The 16,241-nt window shown below is 48.9% G+C and overlaps 1 protein-coding gene across 4 annotated transcripts in view; it reads left to right on the top strand.

Moving 5' to 3' along the window:
- The window catches only part of RB1CC1 (RB1 inducible coiled-coil 1), a 397,988-nt gene that overhangs the window by 93,179 nt on the left and 288,568 nt on the right, over positions 1-16,241 (top strand). For all 4 annotated transcript variants that reach the window (XM_063923715.1, XM_063923717.1, XM_063923716.1 and 1 more), the window contains one exon: positions 7,104-7,518. In XM_063923715.1, coding sequence (XP_063779785.1) covers positions 7,104-7,518 — 415 coding nt within the window. The remainder of the gene's footprint in view (positions 1-7,103; positions 7,519-16,241) is intronic.

Below are 16,241 nucleotides of genomic sequence, written 5' to 3'. Positions count from 1 at the left end.
TCCCCAAAAGAAATAAAAGGGCAGATGTATTAAGCCTGGAGAAATGATAAAGCAGTGATAAGTGCAAGGTGATAACACACCAGCCAATCAGCTCCAATATGTAAATTGACAGTTCGAGCTGAATGGCTGGTGTGTTATCACCTTGCTCTTATCACTGCTTTATAACTTCTTTATCCCTTCTCCAGGCTTAATATATCTGCCCCTAAATTATTTTTGGTAGACTAACAAATGTTATACCCATTTAAACTGGTCTAAAGTTTGAATTAATCCAAAATGGGTTGGGTATGGAATCTCAACAGTGAAGATGCTGGCATCAGAATACCGACAGCGGCATCCCAACTGTCAGAATCCTGACATATTTTAGTAAGTATGCTAACACTACCCCTCCCCTTCTGCAGCCTAACCCTAACCCTCTCCTCCAGCATCTTAACCCTTCCTGGCATACTTACTTTCAGGATTCTGACTGTCAGGATTCTCAGCGGTGTTGGGTTTTCGGCGCCGGTGTTCTGACTGCCGGCAACCTAACCATCAGGATGCCAACTACATCCCCTTCAAAGTGTAAACTGTACTATTGTGTGGATTTTACTGTACTATTTATTTGTCTGGTCTGCGGCATTCTGCATTTACATAATACAGCGACATGCTCAGAAAGTTTTAGTTGTATAGCGTTGTTCTTGTGCAATTGCTTCTTGTATCAGTGCTGTCAGTGCCACATCCTTGCAGAGCAGAAAGTATTACTAGACCAATGGAAACCTTAGGGGAAACCGTTGGCTTGAGTAAACACTGCACGCTAAGTCACACAATTAATTTACCCCCAACACTCAATCATAGTATTGTTTATGGAGTATTGACGATTTCACTTAAATGTCTGCTTGTCCATGTAATCCCCAGGCAAATAGAACTTTGTATTTTTCTCTAACGTCCTAGTGGATGCTGGGGACTCCGTAAGGACCATGGGGAATAGACTGGCTCCGCAGGAGACTGGGCACTCTAAAGAAAGATTTAGTACTACCTGGTGTGCACTGGCTCCTCCCTCTATGCCCCTCCTCCAGACCTCAGTTAGAATCTGTGCCCGGCCAGAGCTGGGTGCTTTTAGTGAGCTCTCCTGAGCTTGCTAATAAGAAAGTATTTTAGTTAGGTTTTTTATTTACAGAGAGCTTCTGCTGGCAACAGACTCTCTGCTACGAGGGACTGAGGGGAGAGAAGCAAAGCTACTAACTGCGGCTAGGTTGCGCTTCTTAGGCTACTGGACACCATTAGCTCCAGAGGGTTCGAACACAGGATCTTAACCTTGGTCGTCCGTTCCCGGAGCCGCGCCGCCGTCCCCCTCGCAGAGCCAGAAGTCAGAAGCCGGCAGAAGGAAGAAGACATCGAAATCGGCGGCAGAAGACTCCTGTCTTCACATGAGGTAGCGCACAGCACTGCAGCTGTGCGCCATTGCGCCCACACTACCCACACACTCCGGTCACTGTAGGGTGAAGGGCGCGGGGGGGGGGGCCCTGGGCAGCAATTAGGATACCTCTTGGCAAAAAGACACATATAAACAGCTGGGCACTGTATATATGTACGAGCCCCCGCCATTTTATTACACAGACCCGGGACAGAAGCCCGCCGCTGAGGGGGCGGGGCCTTCTTCCTCAGCACTAACCAGTGCCATTTTCTCTTCACAGCTCCGCTGAGAGGAAGCTCCCCAGGCTCTCCCCTGCAGTATCAAGGTAGAAAAAGGGTAAAAAGAGAGGGGGGGCACATACATTTTGGCACATATTATCATAAACAGCAGCTACTGGGTAAACACTAAGTTACTGTGTAATCCCTGGGTTATATAGCGCTGGGGTGTGTGCTGGCATACTCTCTCTCTGTCTCCCCAAAAGGCTTTGTGGGGTCCTGTCCTCAATTAGAGCATTCCCTGTGTGTGTGCGGTGTGTCGGTACGTTTGTGTCGACATGTTTGACGAGGACGGTTACGTGGAGGCAGAACAAGTGCAAGTGAATGTGGTGTCGCCACCTGATTGGATGGATATGTGGAAGGTGTTAAATGATAACATAAGCTCCTTGCATAAAAGGTTGGATAATCAGTCAGGGTCTCAACCCGTGTCTGATTCTACAGCTCAGAGGCCGTCAGGGTCTCAAAAGCGCCCACTATCCCAGTTGGTTGACACAGATGTCGGCACGGATTCTGACTCCAGTGTCGATGACGATGAGGCAAAGTTGCAGCCTAAAATGACTAAAGCCATCCGATACATGATTATAGCAATGAAGGATGTATTGCACATATCGGAGGAAAACGCTATCCCTGACAAGAGGGTTTATATGTTTGGGGAGAAAAAGCAAGAAGTGACTTTTCCCCCTTCACATGAATTAAATGAGTTATGTGAAAAAGTGTGGGATTCCCCTGATAGGAAAGTACTGATTTCCAAAAGATTACTTATGGCGTATCCTTTCCCGCCAACGGATAGGTTACGCTGGGAATCCTCCCCTAGGGTAGACAAAGACGCGCTTATCTAAGAAGGTGGCCCTGCCGTCACAGGATACGGCCGCCCTAAAGGATCCTGCGGATAGGAAGCAGGAAGGTATCCTGAAGTCTGTTTATACACATTCTGGTACTCTTCTGAGGCCAGCAATTGCTGCGGCCTGGATGTGTAGTGCTGTAGCAGCATGGACGGATACTCTGTCTGAGGAGTTAGATACCCTGGACAGGGAGACTATTTTACTGACCCTAAGACATATCAAAGACGCTGTCCTATATATGCGGGATGCCTAGAGGGACATTTGCCTACTGGGCTCTAGAATAAACGCTATGTCGATTTCTGCCAGAAGGGTCTTATGGACTCGGCAATGGACAGGTGATGCCGACTCTAAAAAACACATGGAGGTGTTGCCTTATAAGGGTGAGGAATTGTTTGGGGACGGTCTCTCGGACCTAGTTTCCACAGCTACGGCTGGAAAGTCAAATTTCTTGCCATATATTCCCTCACAGCCAAAGAAAGCACCGTATTACCAAATGCAGTCCTTTCGTTCACAGAAAAGCAAGAAAGTCAGAGGTGCATCCTTTCTTGCCAGAGGCAGGGGTAAAGGAAAAAAGCTGCACCATGCAGCTTGCTCCCAGGAACAAAAGTCCTCCCCGGCATCCACTAAATCCACCGCATGACGCTGGGGCTCCACAGGCGGAGCCAGGAGCGGTGGGGGCGCGTCTCCGAAATTTCAGCCACCAGTGGGTTTGCTCACGGGTGGATACTTGGGCTTTACAAATTGTGTCTCAGGGATACAAGCTGGAATTCGAGGTGACGCCCCCTCACCGTTACCTAAAATCGGCCTTGCCAGCTTCCCCCAGGGAAAGGGAGGTAGTGTTGGCAGCAATTCACAAGCTATATCTCCAGCAGGTGGTAGTGAAGGTTCCCCTCCTTCAACAGGGAGGGGGTTACTATTCCACCATGTTTGTGGTACCGAAACCGGACGGTTCGGTCAGACCCATTTTGAATTTAAAATCCCTGAATATTTATCTGAAGAAATTCAAGTTCAAGATGGAATCGCTCAGGGCGGTCATTGCAAGCCTGGAGGAAGGGGATTTTATGGTGTCTCTGGGCATCAAGGATGCGTACTTACATGTCCCCATTTATCCACCTCATCAGGAGTACCTCAGGTTTGTGGTACAGGACTGTCATTACCAATTCCAGACGTTGCCGTTTAGCCTGTCCACGGCACCGAGAATATTTACCAAGGTGATGGCGGAAATGATGGTGCTCCTTCGGAAGCAAGGGGTTACAATTATCCCATACTTGGACGATCTCCTCATAAAGGCGAGGTCCAGGGAGCGGTTGCTGATCAGCGTAGCACTCTCTCAGGAAGTGTTGCTACAGCCCGGCTGGATTCTGAATATTCCAAAGTCGCAGCTGATTCCTACGACGCGTCTGCCCTTCCTGGGCATGATTCTGGACACAAACCAGAAAAAGGTGTTTCTCCCGGAGGAGGAGGCTCAGGAGCTCGTGACTGTGGTCAGAGGCCTCCTAAAACCAAAACAGGTATCGGTGCATCACTGCACGCGAGTCCTGGGAAAGACGGTGGCGTCATACGAAGCCATTCCCTTTGGCAGGTTCCATGCGAGGATCTTTCAGTGGGATCTGTTGGACAAGTGGTCCGGATCGCATCTTCAGATGCATCGGCTGATCACCCTGTCCCCCAGGCCAGGGTGTCTCTTCTGTGGTGGCTGCAAAGTGCTCACCTCCTCGAGGGCCGCAGATTCGGCATACAGGACTGGGTCCTGGTGATCACGGATGGGGAGCAGTCACTCAGCCGAGGATGGGGGGCAGTCACTCAAGGAAGAAACTTCCAGGGGCTGTAGTCAAGTCAGGAGACTTGTCTGCACATCAATATCCTGGAACTAAGGGCCATATACAACGCCCTGAGTCAAGCAGAGCCTCTGCTTCGAAACCAACCAGTGCTGATTCAGTCAGACAACATCACTGCAGTGGCCCATGTAAACCTCCAGGGCGGCACAAGAAGCAGGGTGGCAATGGCAGAAGCCACCAGGATTCTTCGTTGGGTGGAGAATCACGTACTAGCACTGTCAGCAGTGTTCATTCCGGGAGTGGACAACTGGGAAGCAGACTTCCTCAGCAGGCACGACCTCCACCCGGGAGAGTGGGGACTTCATCAAGAAGTCTTCACGCAGATTGCAAATCGATGGGAACTCCCACAGGTGGACATGATGGCGTCCCGTCTCAACAAAAAGCTAAAAAGGTATTGCGCCAGGTCAAGGGACCCTCAGGCGATAGCTGTGGACGCACTAGTAACACCGTGGGTGTTCCAGTTGGTCTATGTGTTTCCTACTCTTCCTCTCATACCAAAGGTGCTGAGAATTGTAAGAAAAAGAGGAGTGAGAACAATACTCATTGTTCCGGATTGGCCAAGAAGGACTTGGTACCCGGAATTGCAAGAAATGCTCACAGAGGACCCATGGCCTTTGCCTCTCAGACAGGACCTGTTACAACAAGGGCCCTGTCTGTTCCAAGACTTACCGCGGCTGCGTTTAACGGCATGGCGGTTGAACACCGGATCCTAGCGGAAAAAGGCATTCCGGATTAAGTTATTCCTACGCTGATAAAGGCTAGGAAGGACGTGACAGCAAAGCATTATCACCGTATATGGCGAAAATATGTTGCTTGGTGTGAGGCCAGGAAGGCCCCTACAGAGGAATTCCAGCTGGGTCGATTCCTGCACTTCCTACAGTCAGGAGTGACTATGGGCCTAAAATTAGGGTCCATAAAGGTCCAGATTTCGGCCCTATCCATTTTCTTCCAAAAAGAACTGGCTTCACTGCCTGAGGTTCAGACGTTTGTTAAGGGAGTGCTGCATATTCAGCCCCCTTTTGTGCCACCAGTGGCACCTTGGGATCTTAACGTGGTGTTGAGTTTCCTGAAATCCCACTGGTGTTAGCCACTTAAGACCGTGGAGCTAAAGTATCTCACGTGGGAAGTGGTCATGCTGTTGGCCTTAGCTTCGGCTAGGCGTGTGTCAGAATTGGCGGCTTTGTCATGTAAAAGCCCCTATCTGGTTTTCCATATGGGTAGGGCAGAATTACGGACTCGTCCGCAATTTCTGCCAAAGGTGGTGTCATCCTTTCATTTGAACCAACCTATTGTGGTGCCTGCGGCTACTTGTGACTTGGAGGATTCCAAGTTGCTTGACGTAGTCCGGGCTTTGAAGATTTATGTGACCAGAACGGCTGGAGTCAGGAAGACTGACTCGCTGTTTGTCCTGTATGCATCCAACAAGCTGGGTGCTCCTGCTTCAAAGCAAACTATTGCTCGCTGGATCTGTGGCACGATTCAGCAGGCTCATTCTGCGGCTGGATTGCCGCATCCAAAATCAGTGAAAGCCCATTCCACAAGAAAGGTGGGCTCTTCTTGGGCGGCTGCCCGAGGGTCTCGGCATTACAGCTTTGCCGAGCTGCTACTTGGTCGGGTTCAAACACATTTGCAAAGTTCTACAAGTTTGATACCCTGGCTGAGGAGGACCTTGAGTTTGCCCATTCGATGCTGCAGAGTCATCCGCACTCTCCCGCCCGTTTGGGAGCTTTGGTATAATCCCCATGGTCCTTACGGAGTCCCCAGCATCCACTAGGACGTTAGAGAAAATAAGATTTTACTCACCGGTAAATCTATTTCTCGTAGTCCGTAGTGGATGCTGGGCGCCCGTCCCAAGTGCGGACTTTCTGCAATACGTGTATATAGTTATTGCTTACTAAAGGGTTATGTTATGTGGCATCAGTTGAGTGATGCATGTTTGTTGTTCATACTGTTAACTGGGTAAGTTTATCACGAGTTATACGGTGTGATTGGTGTGGCTGGTATGAGTCTTACCCTGGATTTCAAAATCCTTTCCTTGTAATGTCAGCTCTTCCGGGCACAGTTTCCTTAACTGAGGTCTGGAGGAGGGGCATAGAGGGAGGAGCCAGTGCACACCAGGTAGTACTAAATCTTTCTCTAGAGTGCCCAGTCTCCTGCGGAGCCCGTCTATTCCCCATGGTCCTTATGGAGTCTCCAGCATCCACTACGGACTACGAGAAATAGATTTACCGGTGAGTAAAATCTTATTTTATCATCTTTGTAAACTCCATCCAAATCAAATTTAATATTTTTGATGGAGTTCTTTGAGTTGTGTAAAAAAAAAAAAAATGGAATCTTTTACATGCAAAAAAAATAATAGTTTTTTGTTTCATCAACCCAAATGTTAGTTTTAGGTGCATATCCAATTATGTGCGAGTTTTACAGTAGGCGGAATGCTCCTGGTTTACACCCGGAACTTTTCAATTATTTAGGCTTTTCCTCTCTGGTAACTCACGGTGACTCACTAATTCTGCAAAAAATGTGCACATTATTGGCCTCTAATATATTTTTTCATTACCGACAATGCGGGTAATTGAATATGCCCATTCAAGTTCTTTTTTTCAAATAATTTTTTTTTATCTTCTTTTGCAGTTCACATAAAGCTTTATATGGTCAGGTCTTTTCTTGTTTCTCAATTGTTACAGTGCCTAGATTGTAAAATGTACTTTATTGTCTCTGAAAACATTAAATACTTATATTTGAAATATCCATTCTCTAGTTTAGGAACCGCTGTTTCTGTCATGGCCAAGATTCCACTGCTCGAGTGCCTAACACGTCATAGCTATAGGATGTGTTTAGATAGGTTGATGTCTTCTACGGAGAGAGATGTTGATGAACTGGAGAATGAGAAGACTACTCACATGGTGCAATATGATAATGAAACTAAACTGACAAATATGGCTTTGCTAGCCTCTCTTTCTACATCTGGGGAATGTGCATCACAAGAAGTACCTTCCAGTAGCACTGAACACGAAGTTATGGATTCTACTAGCCAGAATATGGAACCTTCAGAGGAACATCTGGCTAATGAGAGCCCATTGTTTAATGTTTCACTGCTGGACTGGATAAATGTGCAAGATCGGCCGAATGATGTTGAGTCGCTGGTCAGGAAATGTTTTGACTCTATGAGCAGAGTAAGTAACTTTCTACTACACCCCATTTGTATTTTTTAATGCAGTGTTCATCTGTCAATGCTATTCATTTGTGTGAAGCATTTCAGAATACATTTTAGATTTCAGTTGAACCCACATGAACTAATTCTGATTGTGTGTTTCAAGGGGATGTAGTTACGAGACCGGCGTTCAGCATACCCACACCGGGATCCCGACCGCTAGAATGCCGACAGGGGCCGAAGGCTATTCCCACTCGTGGGTCTCCACGACACCCATGAAGTGGGAATAGAACAATGTTGAGAAGGCAGTGAGCCACCAAGCCCGCAAGGGGCTTCGTTGCACTCACCACCCTGTCAGCATTCTGGCAGTCGGGATCCCAGCGTTGGTATGCTGACCGCCGGGATCCCAACCGCCAGTCTCACATACCAGAGCATTTCAGGTTGTTGTTGCTGTGCATTTTCATCTCCTGAACTAGTTACCACAATAGTCCGTAATTGGATTCCTATACAACTGTTGTATAAATTTAAGTTATGCCACATTTTCTTGCTATTTGCTTTAGTCATATTAGTGATGAAAAAAAGTTTTTTTTTTCCTTCATGCCTAATTCACGTATATATTTTCTATCTGTATTAAAAGCAGAATCTTCACAAATCCTCATTTAGCAGAAGATGTTTTGAAAAATAGTTTCTCAGTCCCATGTCATTTTGTATGGGGAATAAACCATGTTGCAATGCAAGGGGTGCAAATATACTGTATGTATTTTTTGCAAGCAGGGTAAATACTGGCTGCTTTTTCAGGTAGCCCACAAGCGCGGGACGGTTGTATTTTATGCTGAATTTTGGATACGCCACTCTCAACTTTAAATCATCCCTCTGCACATGCTGCAACATTGCTTAACCAAAGTGCAAAGTAATGTACTTTTTTTTGCTTTTCTCCCAACCAGAACCAGCCCCTTTATGTGTAGATAAGCCTAATGTGACCTTTTTAATAAAAAATATTAAACTTTGTGCAATGATTGATGAGAAACCATTTTTTCTGCAGCAGGGTACATAGGTTTCCACAGGGAAACATCGGGTTGTAGAGATCGATCTGGGTCCAGGCACCAACAGATAAAGCTTTAGCTGTCCCAGGATGGACCGGGTCCCTCCTCTATAACCCCGCCTCCAGGAACTGTGAGCTCAGTATTAGAGTTGGTACCTGCAGTAGCAGGTCACTAAACAGGGGGGCTGCGCAAGCAGGCCTAATTTATTTTTTAATTAGAATTGACCTTTTTTCTGTCGGAGCTGGCAGCGCTGTAAGTCAAGGTGACTTCAGCGCTGCAGCTCCATCACTGCCCACGCCGGCGATGCATACTTCCGCTGGCTTGAACGGGTACTTGCGGTGGGGACTCCGCGGCTTCAGGGCACAGATGTGGCTGTTTCCTGAGATCACGTGGCTGACACAGGGGGGCAGGTAAGAGGGTCTCCTAGCGAGACCCGCCATTTAAATCGCGATCAGCTGCGGTCTGGGGAGATGGGCCACAGCACTGGCGTGGACAAGTGGTCTTCAGTATGCCGCAGACCGTGATCCTGGCAACCAGCATACCGGCGCCGGGATCCCGACCGCCGGCATGCAGACACATATTCTCCCTCTTGGGGGTCCTCGACCCCACAGGATGGAGAATAAATAGCATGGCGTAGTGCAAGGGGCTCATTAGCGCTCGCCCAGCTGTTGGTATGCCGGCGGTCGGGATCCCGGCGCCGGTATGCTGGCCCCCGGGATCCCGGCTGCCGGTCACTCATACTACACCCACGTGGACACTGTCTACAGAGCAGGGACCCCACTAGACCACCAGGGCATTAAGGGCACAGGTCTAGGTGTATTAACATCTATTTAATAAGGCCCTGTTTTACCTGGGATGGAAGACTAGCATAGGGGAGGATGCTCTTGACCTGTAGCCCCTCCCCCAGCTCTGTGCGCCATCTACTGCAGATTTCACAGCCTTGAGCTGCCTCACTCTCCCTCCTTCCCTCAGAGATCCGGGCCGCCATTTTCAGCATAGCAGCAGCAGGTCTTCGGGATTGCTGGGCAATGTCTTCCTGTAAAAACGCCTGAACAGGACTGCTTTTTACATACACTTAAGTATCCTAGCTGTCTCATAAGGCAGTGATAGTTGAAATAAGCGTTCCCTGCAGTTAATTCGAGTTTTCTGCATTATCATCCAGCCTCAGGGATGTGTTGTGATATAAGTATCCTTTGCAGTATTAATGATAATATAATTTCTCCTACGTCCTAGAGGATGCTGGGGACTCTAAAAGGACCATGGGGGTATAGACGGGATCCGCAGGAGACATGGGCACTTTAAGACTTTAATGGGCGTGAACTGGCTCCTCCCTCTATGCCCCTCCTCCAGACCTCAGTTAGATTCTGTGCCCAGAGGAGACTGGTCACACACTAGGGGAGCTCTACAGAGTTTCTCTAAAAATAAGAATTTACTTACCGATAATTCTATTTCTCGGAGTCCGTAGTGGATGCTGGGGTTCCTGAAAGGACCATGGGGAATAGCGGCTCCGCAGGAGACAGGGCACAAAAAGTAAAGCTTTATGATCAGGTGGTGTGTACTGGCTCCTCCCCCTATGACCCTCCTCCAAGCCTCAGTTAGGATACTGTGCCCGGACGAGCGTACACAATAAGGAAGGATTTATGAATCCCGGGTAAGACTCATACCAGCCACACCAATCACACCGTACAACCTGTGATCTAAACCCAGTTAACAGTATGATAACAGAGGAGCCTCTGAAAGATGGCTCCCTACAACAATAACCCGATTTAGGTAACAATAACTATGTACAATTATTGCAGATAATCCGCACTTGGGATGGGCGCCCAGCATCCACTACGGACTCCGAGAAATAGAATTATCGGTAAGTAAATTCTTATTTTCTCTATCGTCCTAGTGGATGCTGGGGTTCCTGAAAGGACCATGGGGATTATACCAAAGCTCCCAAACGGGCGGGAGAGTGCGGATGACTCTGCAGCACCGAATGAGAGAACTCCAGGTCCTCCTTAGCCAGGGTATCAAATTTGTAGAATTTTACAAACGTGTTCTCCCCCGACCACGTAGCCGCTCGGCAGAGTTGTAATGCCGAGACCCCTCGGGCAGCCGCCCAAGAAGAACCCACCTTCCTTGTGGAGTGGGCATTTACCGATTTTGGCTGTGGCAGGCCTGCCACAGAATGTGCAAGCTGAATCGTACTACAAATCCAGCGCGCAATAGTCTGCTTAGACGCAGGAGCGCCCAACTTGTTGGGAGCATATAGTATAAACAGTGAGTCAGATTTCCTGACTCCAGCTGTCCTTGAAATGTATATTTTTAAAGCTCTGACAACGTCCAACAACTTGGAGTCCTCCAAGTCGCTTGTAGCCGCAGGCACTACAATAGGCTGGTTCAGATGAAATGCTGACACCACCTTAGGGAGAAAATGCGGACGAGTCCGCAGTTCTGCCCTGTCCGAAATGGAAAATCAGATATGGGCTTTTGTAAGATAAAGCTGCCAGTTCTGACACTCTCCTGGCCGAAGCCAGGGCTAGTAGCATGGTCACTTTCCATGTGAGATATTTCAAATCCACATTTTTTAGTGGTTCAAACCAATGAGATTTGAGAAAGTCCAAAACAACATTGAGATCCCACGGTGCCACTGGAGGCACCACAGGGGGCTGTATATGCAGTACTCCCTTAACAAAGGTCTGGACTTCAGGAACTGAAGCCAATTCTTTCTGGAAGAAAATCGACAGGGCCGAAATTTGAACCTTAATAGATCCCAATTTGAGACCCATAGACAATCCTGATTGCAGGAAATGTAGGAATCGACCCAGTTGAAATTCCTCCGTCGGAGCACTCCGATCCTCGCACCACGCAACATATTTTCGCCAAATGCGGTGATAATGTTGCGCGGTTACTTCCTTCCTTGCTTTAATCAAGGTAGGAATGACTTCTTCCGGAATGCCTTTTCCCTTTAGGATCCGGCGTTCAACCGCCATGCCGTCAAACGCAGCCGCGGTAAGTCTTGAAACAGACAGGGACCCTGCTGAAGCAGGTCCCTTCTCAGAGGTAGAGGCCACGGATCCTCCGTGATCATCTCTTGAAGTTCCGGGTACCAAGTCCTTCTTGGCCAATCCGGAGCCACTAGTATCGTTCTTACGCCTCTTTGCCGTATAATTCTCAATACTTTTGGTATGAGAGGCAGAGGAGGAAACACATACACCGACTGGTACACCCAAGGCGTTACCAGCGCGTCCACAGCTATTGCCTGCGGATCTCTTGACCTGGCGCAATACCTGTCCAGTTTTTTGTTGAGGCGAGACGCCATCATGTCCACCATTGGTCTTTCCCAACGGGTTACAAGCATGTGGAAAACTTCTGGATGAAGTCCCCACTCTCCCGGGTGAAGGTCGTGTCTGCTGAGGAAGTCTGCTTCCCAGTTGTCCACTCCCGGGATGAACACTGCTGACAGTGCTATCACATGATTCTCCGCCCAGCGAAGAATCCTTGCAGCTTCTGCCATTGCACTCCTGCTTCTTGTGCCGCCCTGTCTGTTTACATGGTCGACTGCCGTGATGTTGTCCGACTGGATCAACACCGGTTTTCCTTGAAGCAGAGGTTCTGCCTGGCTTAGAGCATTGTAGATTGCTCTTAGTTCCAGAATGTTTATGTGAAGAGACGTTTCCAGGCTCGACCACACGCCCTGGAAGTTTCTTCCTTGTGTGACTGCTCCCCAGCCTCTCAGGCTGGCGTCCGTGGTCACCAGGATCCAATCCTGTATGCCGAATCTGCGGCCCTCCAATAGATGAGCACTCTGCAACCACCACAGAAGAGATACCCTTGTCCTTGGAGACAGGGTTATCCGCTAGTGCATCTGAAGATGCGACCCTGACCATTTGTCCAGCAGATCCCTCTGGAAAACTCTTGCGTGGAATCTGCCGAATGGAATTGCTTCGTAAGAAGCCACCATTTTTCCCAGGACTCTTGTGCATTGATGTACAGACACCTTTCCTGGTTTTAGGAGGTTCCTGACAAGTTCGGATAACTCCTTGGCTTTTTCCTCCGGGAGAAAAACCTTTTTCTGAACCGTGTCCAGAATCATCCCTAAGAACAGCAGACGTGTTGTCGGAATTAACTGGGATTTTGGAATATTCAGAATCCACCCGTGCTGCTTTAGCACTTCTTGAGACAGTGCTAGTCCCATCTCTAGCTGTTCTCTGGACCTTGCCCTTATTAGGAGATCGTCCAAGTATGGGATAATTAATACGCCTTTTCTTCGAAGAAGAATCATCATCTCGGCCATTACCTTGGTAAAGACCCGAGGTGCCGTGGACAATCCAAACGGCAGCGTCTGAAACTGATAGTGACAGTTCTGTACGACGAACCTGAGGTACCCCTGGTGTGAGGGGTAAATTGGAACGTGGAGATACGCATCCTTGATGTCCAAGGATACCATAAAGTCCCCTTCTTCCAGGTTCGCTATCACCGCTCTGAGTGACTCCATCTTGAACTTGAACTTTTTTATGTACAGGTTCAAGGATTTCAGATTTAGAATAGGTCTTACCGAGCCATCCGGCTTCGGTACCACAAATAGAGTGGAATAATACCCCTTTCCTTGTTGTAAAAGGGGTACCTTGACTATCACCTGCTGAGAGTACAGCTTGTGAATGGCTTCCAAGACCGTCACCCTGTCGGAGGGGGACGTTGGTAAAGCAGACCTCAGGAAACGGCGAGGTGGAGACGTCTCTAGTTCCAACCTGTAACCCTGAGATATTATCTGCAGGATCCAGGGATCCACCTGCGAGTGAGCCCACTGCGCGCTGAAATTCTTGAGACGACCCCCCACCGCCCCCGAGTCCGCTTGAGAAGCCCCAGCGTCATGCTGAGGCTTTTGTAGAAGCGGGGCAGGGCTTCTGTTCCTGGGAAGGAGCTGCCTGTTGCAGTCTCTTCCCCTTTCCTCTGCCTCGTGGCAGATATGAATATCCCTTTGCTCTCTTGTTTTTAAAGGAACGAAAGGGCTGCGGCTGAAAAGTCGGTGTCTTTTTCTGTTGGGGAGTGACTTGAGGTAAAAAGGTGGATTTCCCGGCTGTAGCCGTGGCCACCAAATCCGATAGACCAACACCAAATAACTCCTCCCCTTTATACGGCAAAACTTCCATATGCCATTTTGAGTCCGCATCACCTGACCACTGTCGCGTCCATAAACTTCTTCTGGCCGAAATGGACATAGCACTTACCCGTGATGCCAGTGTGCAAATATCCCTCTGTGCATCACGCATATAAAGAAACGCATCCTTTATTTGCTCTAAAGACAGTAAAACATTGTCCCTATCCAGGGTATCAATATTTTCAATCAGGGACTCTGACCAAGCTACCCCAGCACTGCACATCCAGGCTGTCGCTATAGCTGGTCGTAGTATAACACCTGTATGTGTGTATATACTTTTTTGGATATTTTCCATCCTCCTATCTGCTGGATCTTTAAGTGCGGCCGACTCAGGAGAGGGTAACGCCACTTGTTTTGATAAGCGTGTGAGCGCCTTGTCCACCCTAGGAGGTGTTTCCCAGCGCGCCCTAACCTCTGGCGGGAAAGGGTATAAAGCCAATAACTTCTTTGAAATTAGCAGTTTTTTATCGGGGGCAACCCACGCTTCATCACACACCTCATTTAATTCATCTGATTCAGGAAAAACTATAGGTAGTTTTTTCACACCCCACATAATACCCTGTTTTGTGGTACCTGTAGTTTCAGCAATATGTAACGCCTCCTTCATTGCCAAAATCATATAACGTGTGGCCCTACTGGAAAATACGGTTGATTCGTCACCGTCGCCACTGGAATCAGTGCCTGTGTCTGGGTCTGTGTCGACCGACTGAGGTAACGGGCGTTTTACAGCCCCTGACGGTGTTTGAGGCGCCTGGACAGGTGCTGATTGATTGTCCGGCCGTCTCATGTCGTCAAACGACTGCTTTAGCGTGTTGACACTATCCCGTAATTCCATAAATAAAGCCATCCATTCTGGTGTCGACTCCCTAGGGGGTGACATCCCCATATTTGGCAATTGCTCCGCCTCCACACCAATATCGTCCTCATACATGTCGACACACACGTACCGACACACAGCAGACACACAGGGAATGCTCTTAAAGAAGACAGGACCCCACTAGCCCTTTGGGGAGACAGAGGGAGAGTTTGCCAGCACACACCAAAAGCGCTATATATGACAGGGATAGCCTTATAATAAGTGCTCCCTATATAGCTGCTTTAATATATATAATTTTGCCACAATTTTGCCCCCCCTCTCTTGTTTTACCCTGTTTCTGTAGTGCAGTGCAGGGGAGAGCCTGGGAGCCTTCCTGACCAGCGGAGCTGTGTGAGGAAAATGGCGCTGTGTGCTGAGGAGATAGGCCCCGCCCCTTTTTCGGTGGTCTCGTCTCCCGCTCTTTAACGGATTCTGGCTGGGGTTAAATATCTCCATATAGCCCCCGGAGGCTATATGTGAGGTATTTTATGCCAAAAAATAGGTTTACATTGCTTCCCAGGGCGCCCCCCCCCCAGCGCCCTGCACCCTCAGTGACTGCCGTGTGAAGTGTGCTGAGAGCAATGGCGCACAGCTGCAGTGCTGTGCGCTACCTTAAGAAGACTGAGGAGTCTTCTGCCGCCGATTCTGGACCTTCTTCTCTTTTCAGCATCTGCAAGGGGGCCGGCGGCGAGGCTCCGGTGACCATCCAGGCTGTACCTGTGATCGTCCCTCTGGAGCTAATGTCCAGTAGCCAAAGAAGCCAATCCATCCTGCACGCAGGTGAGTTCACTTCTTCTCCCCTAAGTCCCTCGTTGCAGTGATCCTGTTGCCAGCAGGACTCACTGTAAAATAAAAAACCTAAGCTAAACTTTTCTAAGCAGCTCTTTAGGAGAGCCACCTAGATTGCACCCTTCTCGGACGGGCACAAAAACCTAACTGAGGCTTGGAGGAGGGTCATAGGGGGAGGAGCCAGTACACACCACCTGATCATAAAGCTTTACTTTTTGTGCCCTGTCTCCTGCGGAGCCGCTATTCCCCATGGTCCTTTCAGGAACCCCAGCATCCACTAGGACGATAGAGAAAAAGACTTTTGTTAGGTTTATTATTTTCAGGGAGCACTGCTGGCAACAGGCTCCCTGCTTCGTGGGACTGAGGGGAGAGAAGCAGACCTACTTCTGTGAGTTCAAAGGCGCTGCTTCTTAGGCTACTGTACACCATTAGCTCCAGAAGGTCTGATCACTTGGTATAGCCTAGCTGTTCATTCCCGGAGCCGCGCCGCCGTCCCCCTCACAGAGCCTGAAGTAAGAAGCCGGGTGAGTAGCAGAAGCAAGAAGACTTCAGAGGCGGCAAAAGACTTCAGTTCTTCCTTGAGGTACCGCGCAGCGGTCGAGCTGCCCGCCATTGCTCCCACACACACAAGGCACTACATGGGTGCAGGGCGCTGGGGGGGGGTCACCCTGGGCAGCAATAAAACCTCTAACTGAGACTGGCAAGTTGGTATACAGTGCATAGGCACTGTATACAGACCCCCACCAGTATAAAGAAAAGCAGGACACAAGCGCGCCATTGATGGGGCGGGGCTTCATCCTCCAGCTCTAACCAGCTCCATTTTATCTCCACAGCTTGCTGCAGAGAAGCTGCTCCTGGCCCTTCACTGCTGTCACAAGTAACAGGGTGCAAAAAACAAGGGGGGGGGGGCA

Source organism: Pseudophryne corroboree, chromosome 5 (genome assembly GCF_028390025.1).
Source record: "Pseudophryne corroboree isolate aPseCor3 chromosome 5, aPseCor3.hap2, whole genome shotgun sequence".
In the NCBI taxonomy this organism is placed as follows: Eukaryota; Metazoa; Chordata; class Amphibia; order Anura; family Myobatrachidae; genus Pseudophryne; species Pseudophryne corroboree.
Note: the sequence above shows the minus strand (reverse complement) of the source record. Positions and strands in the feature narration are given on the sequence as shown.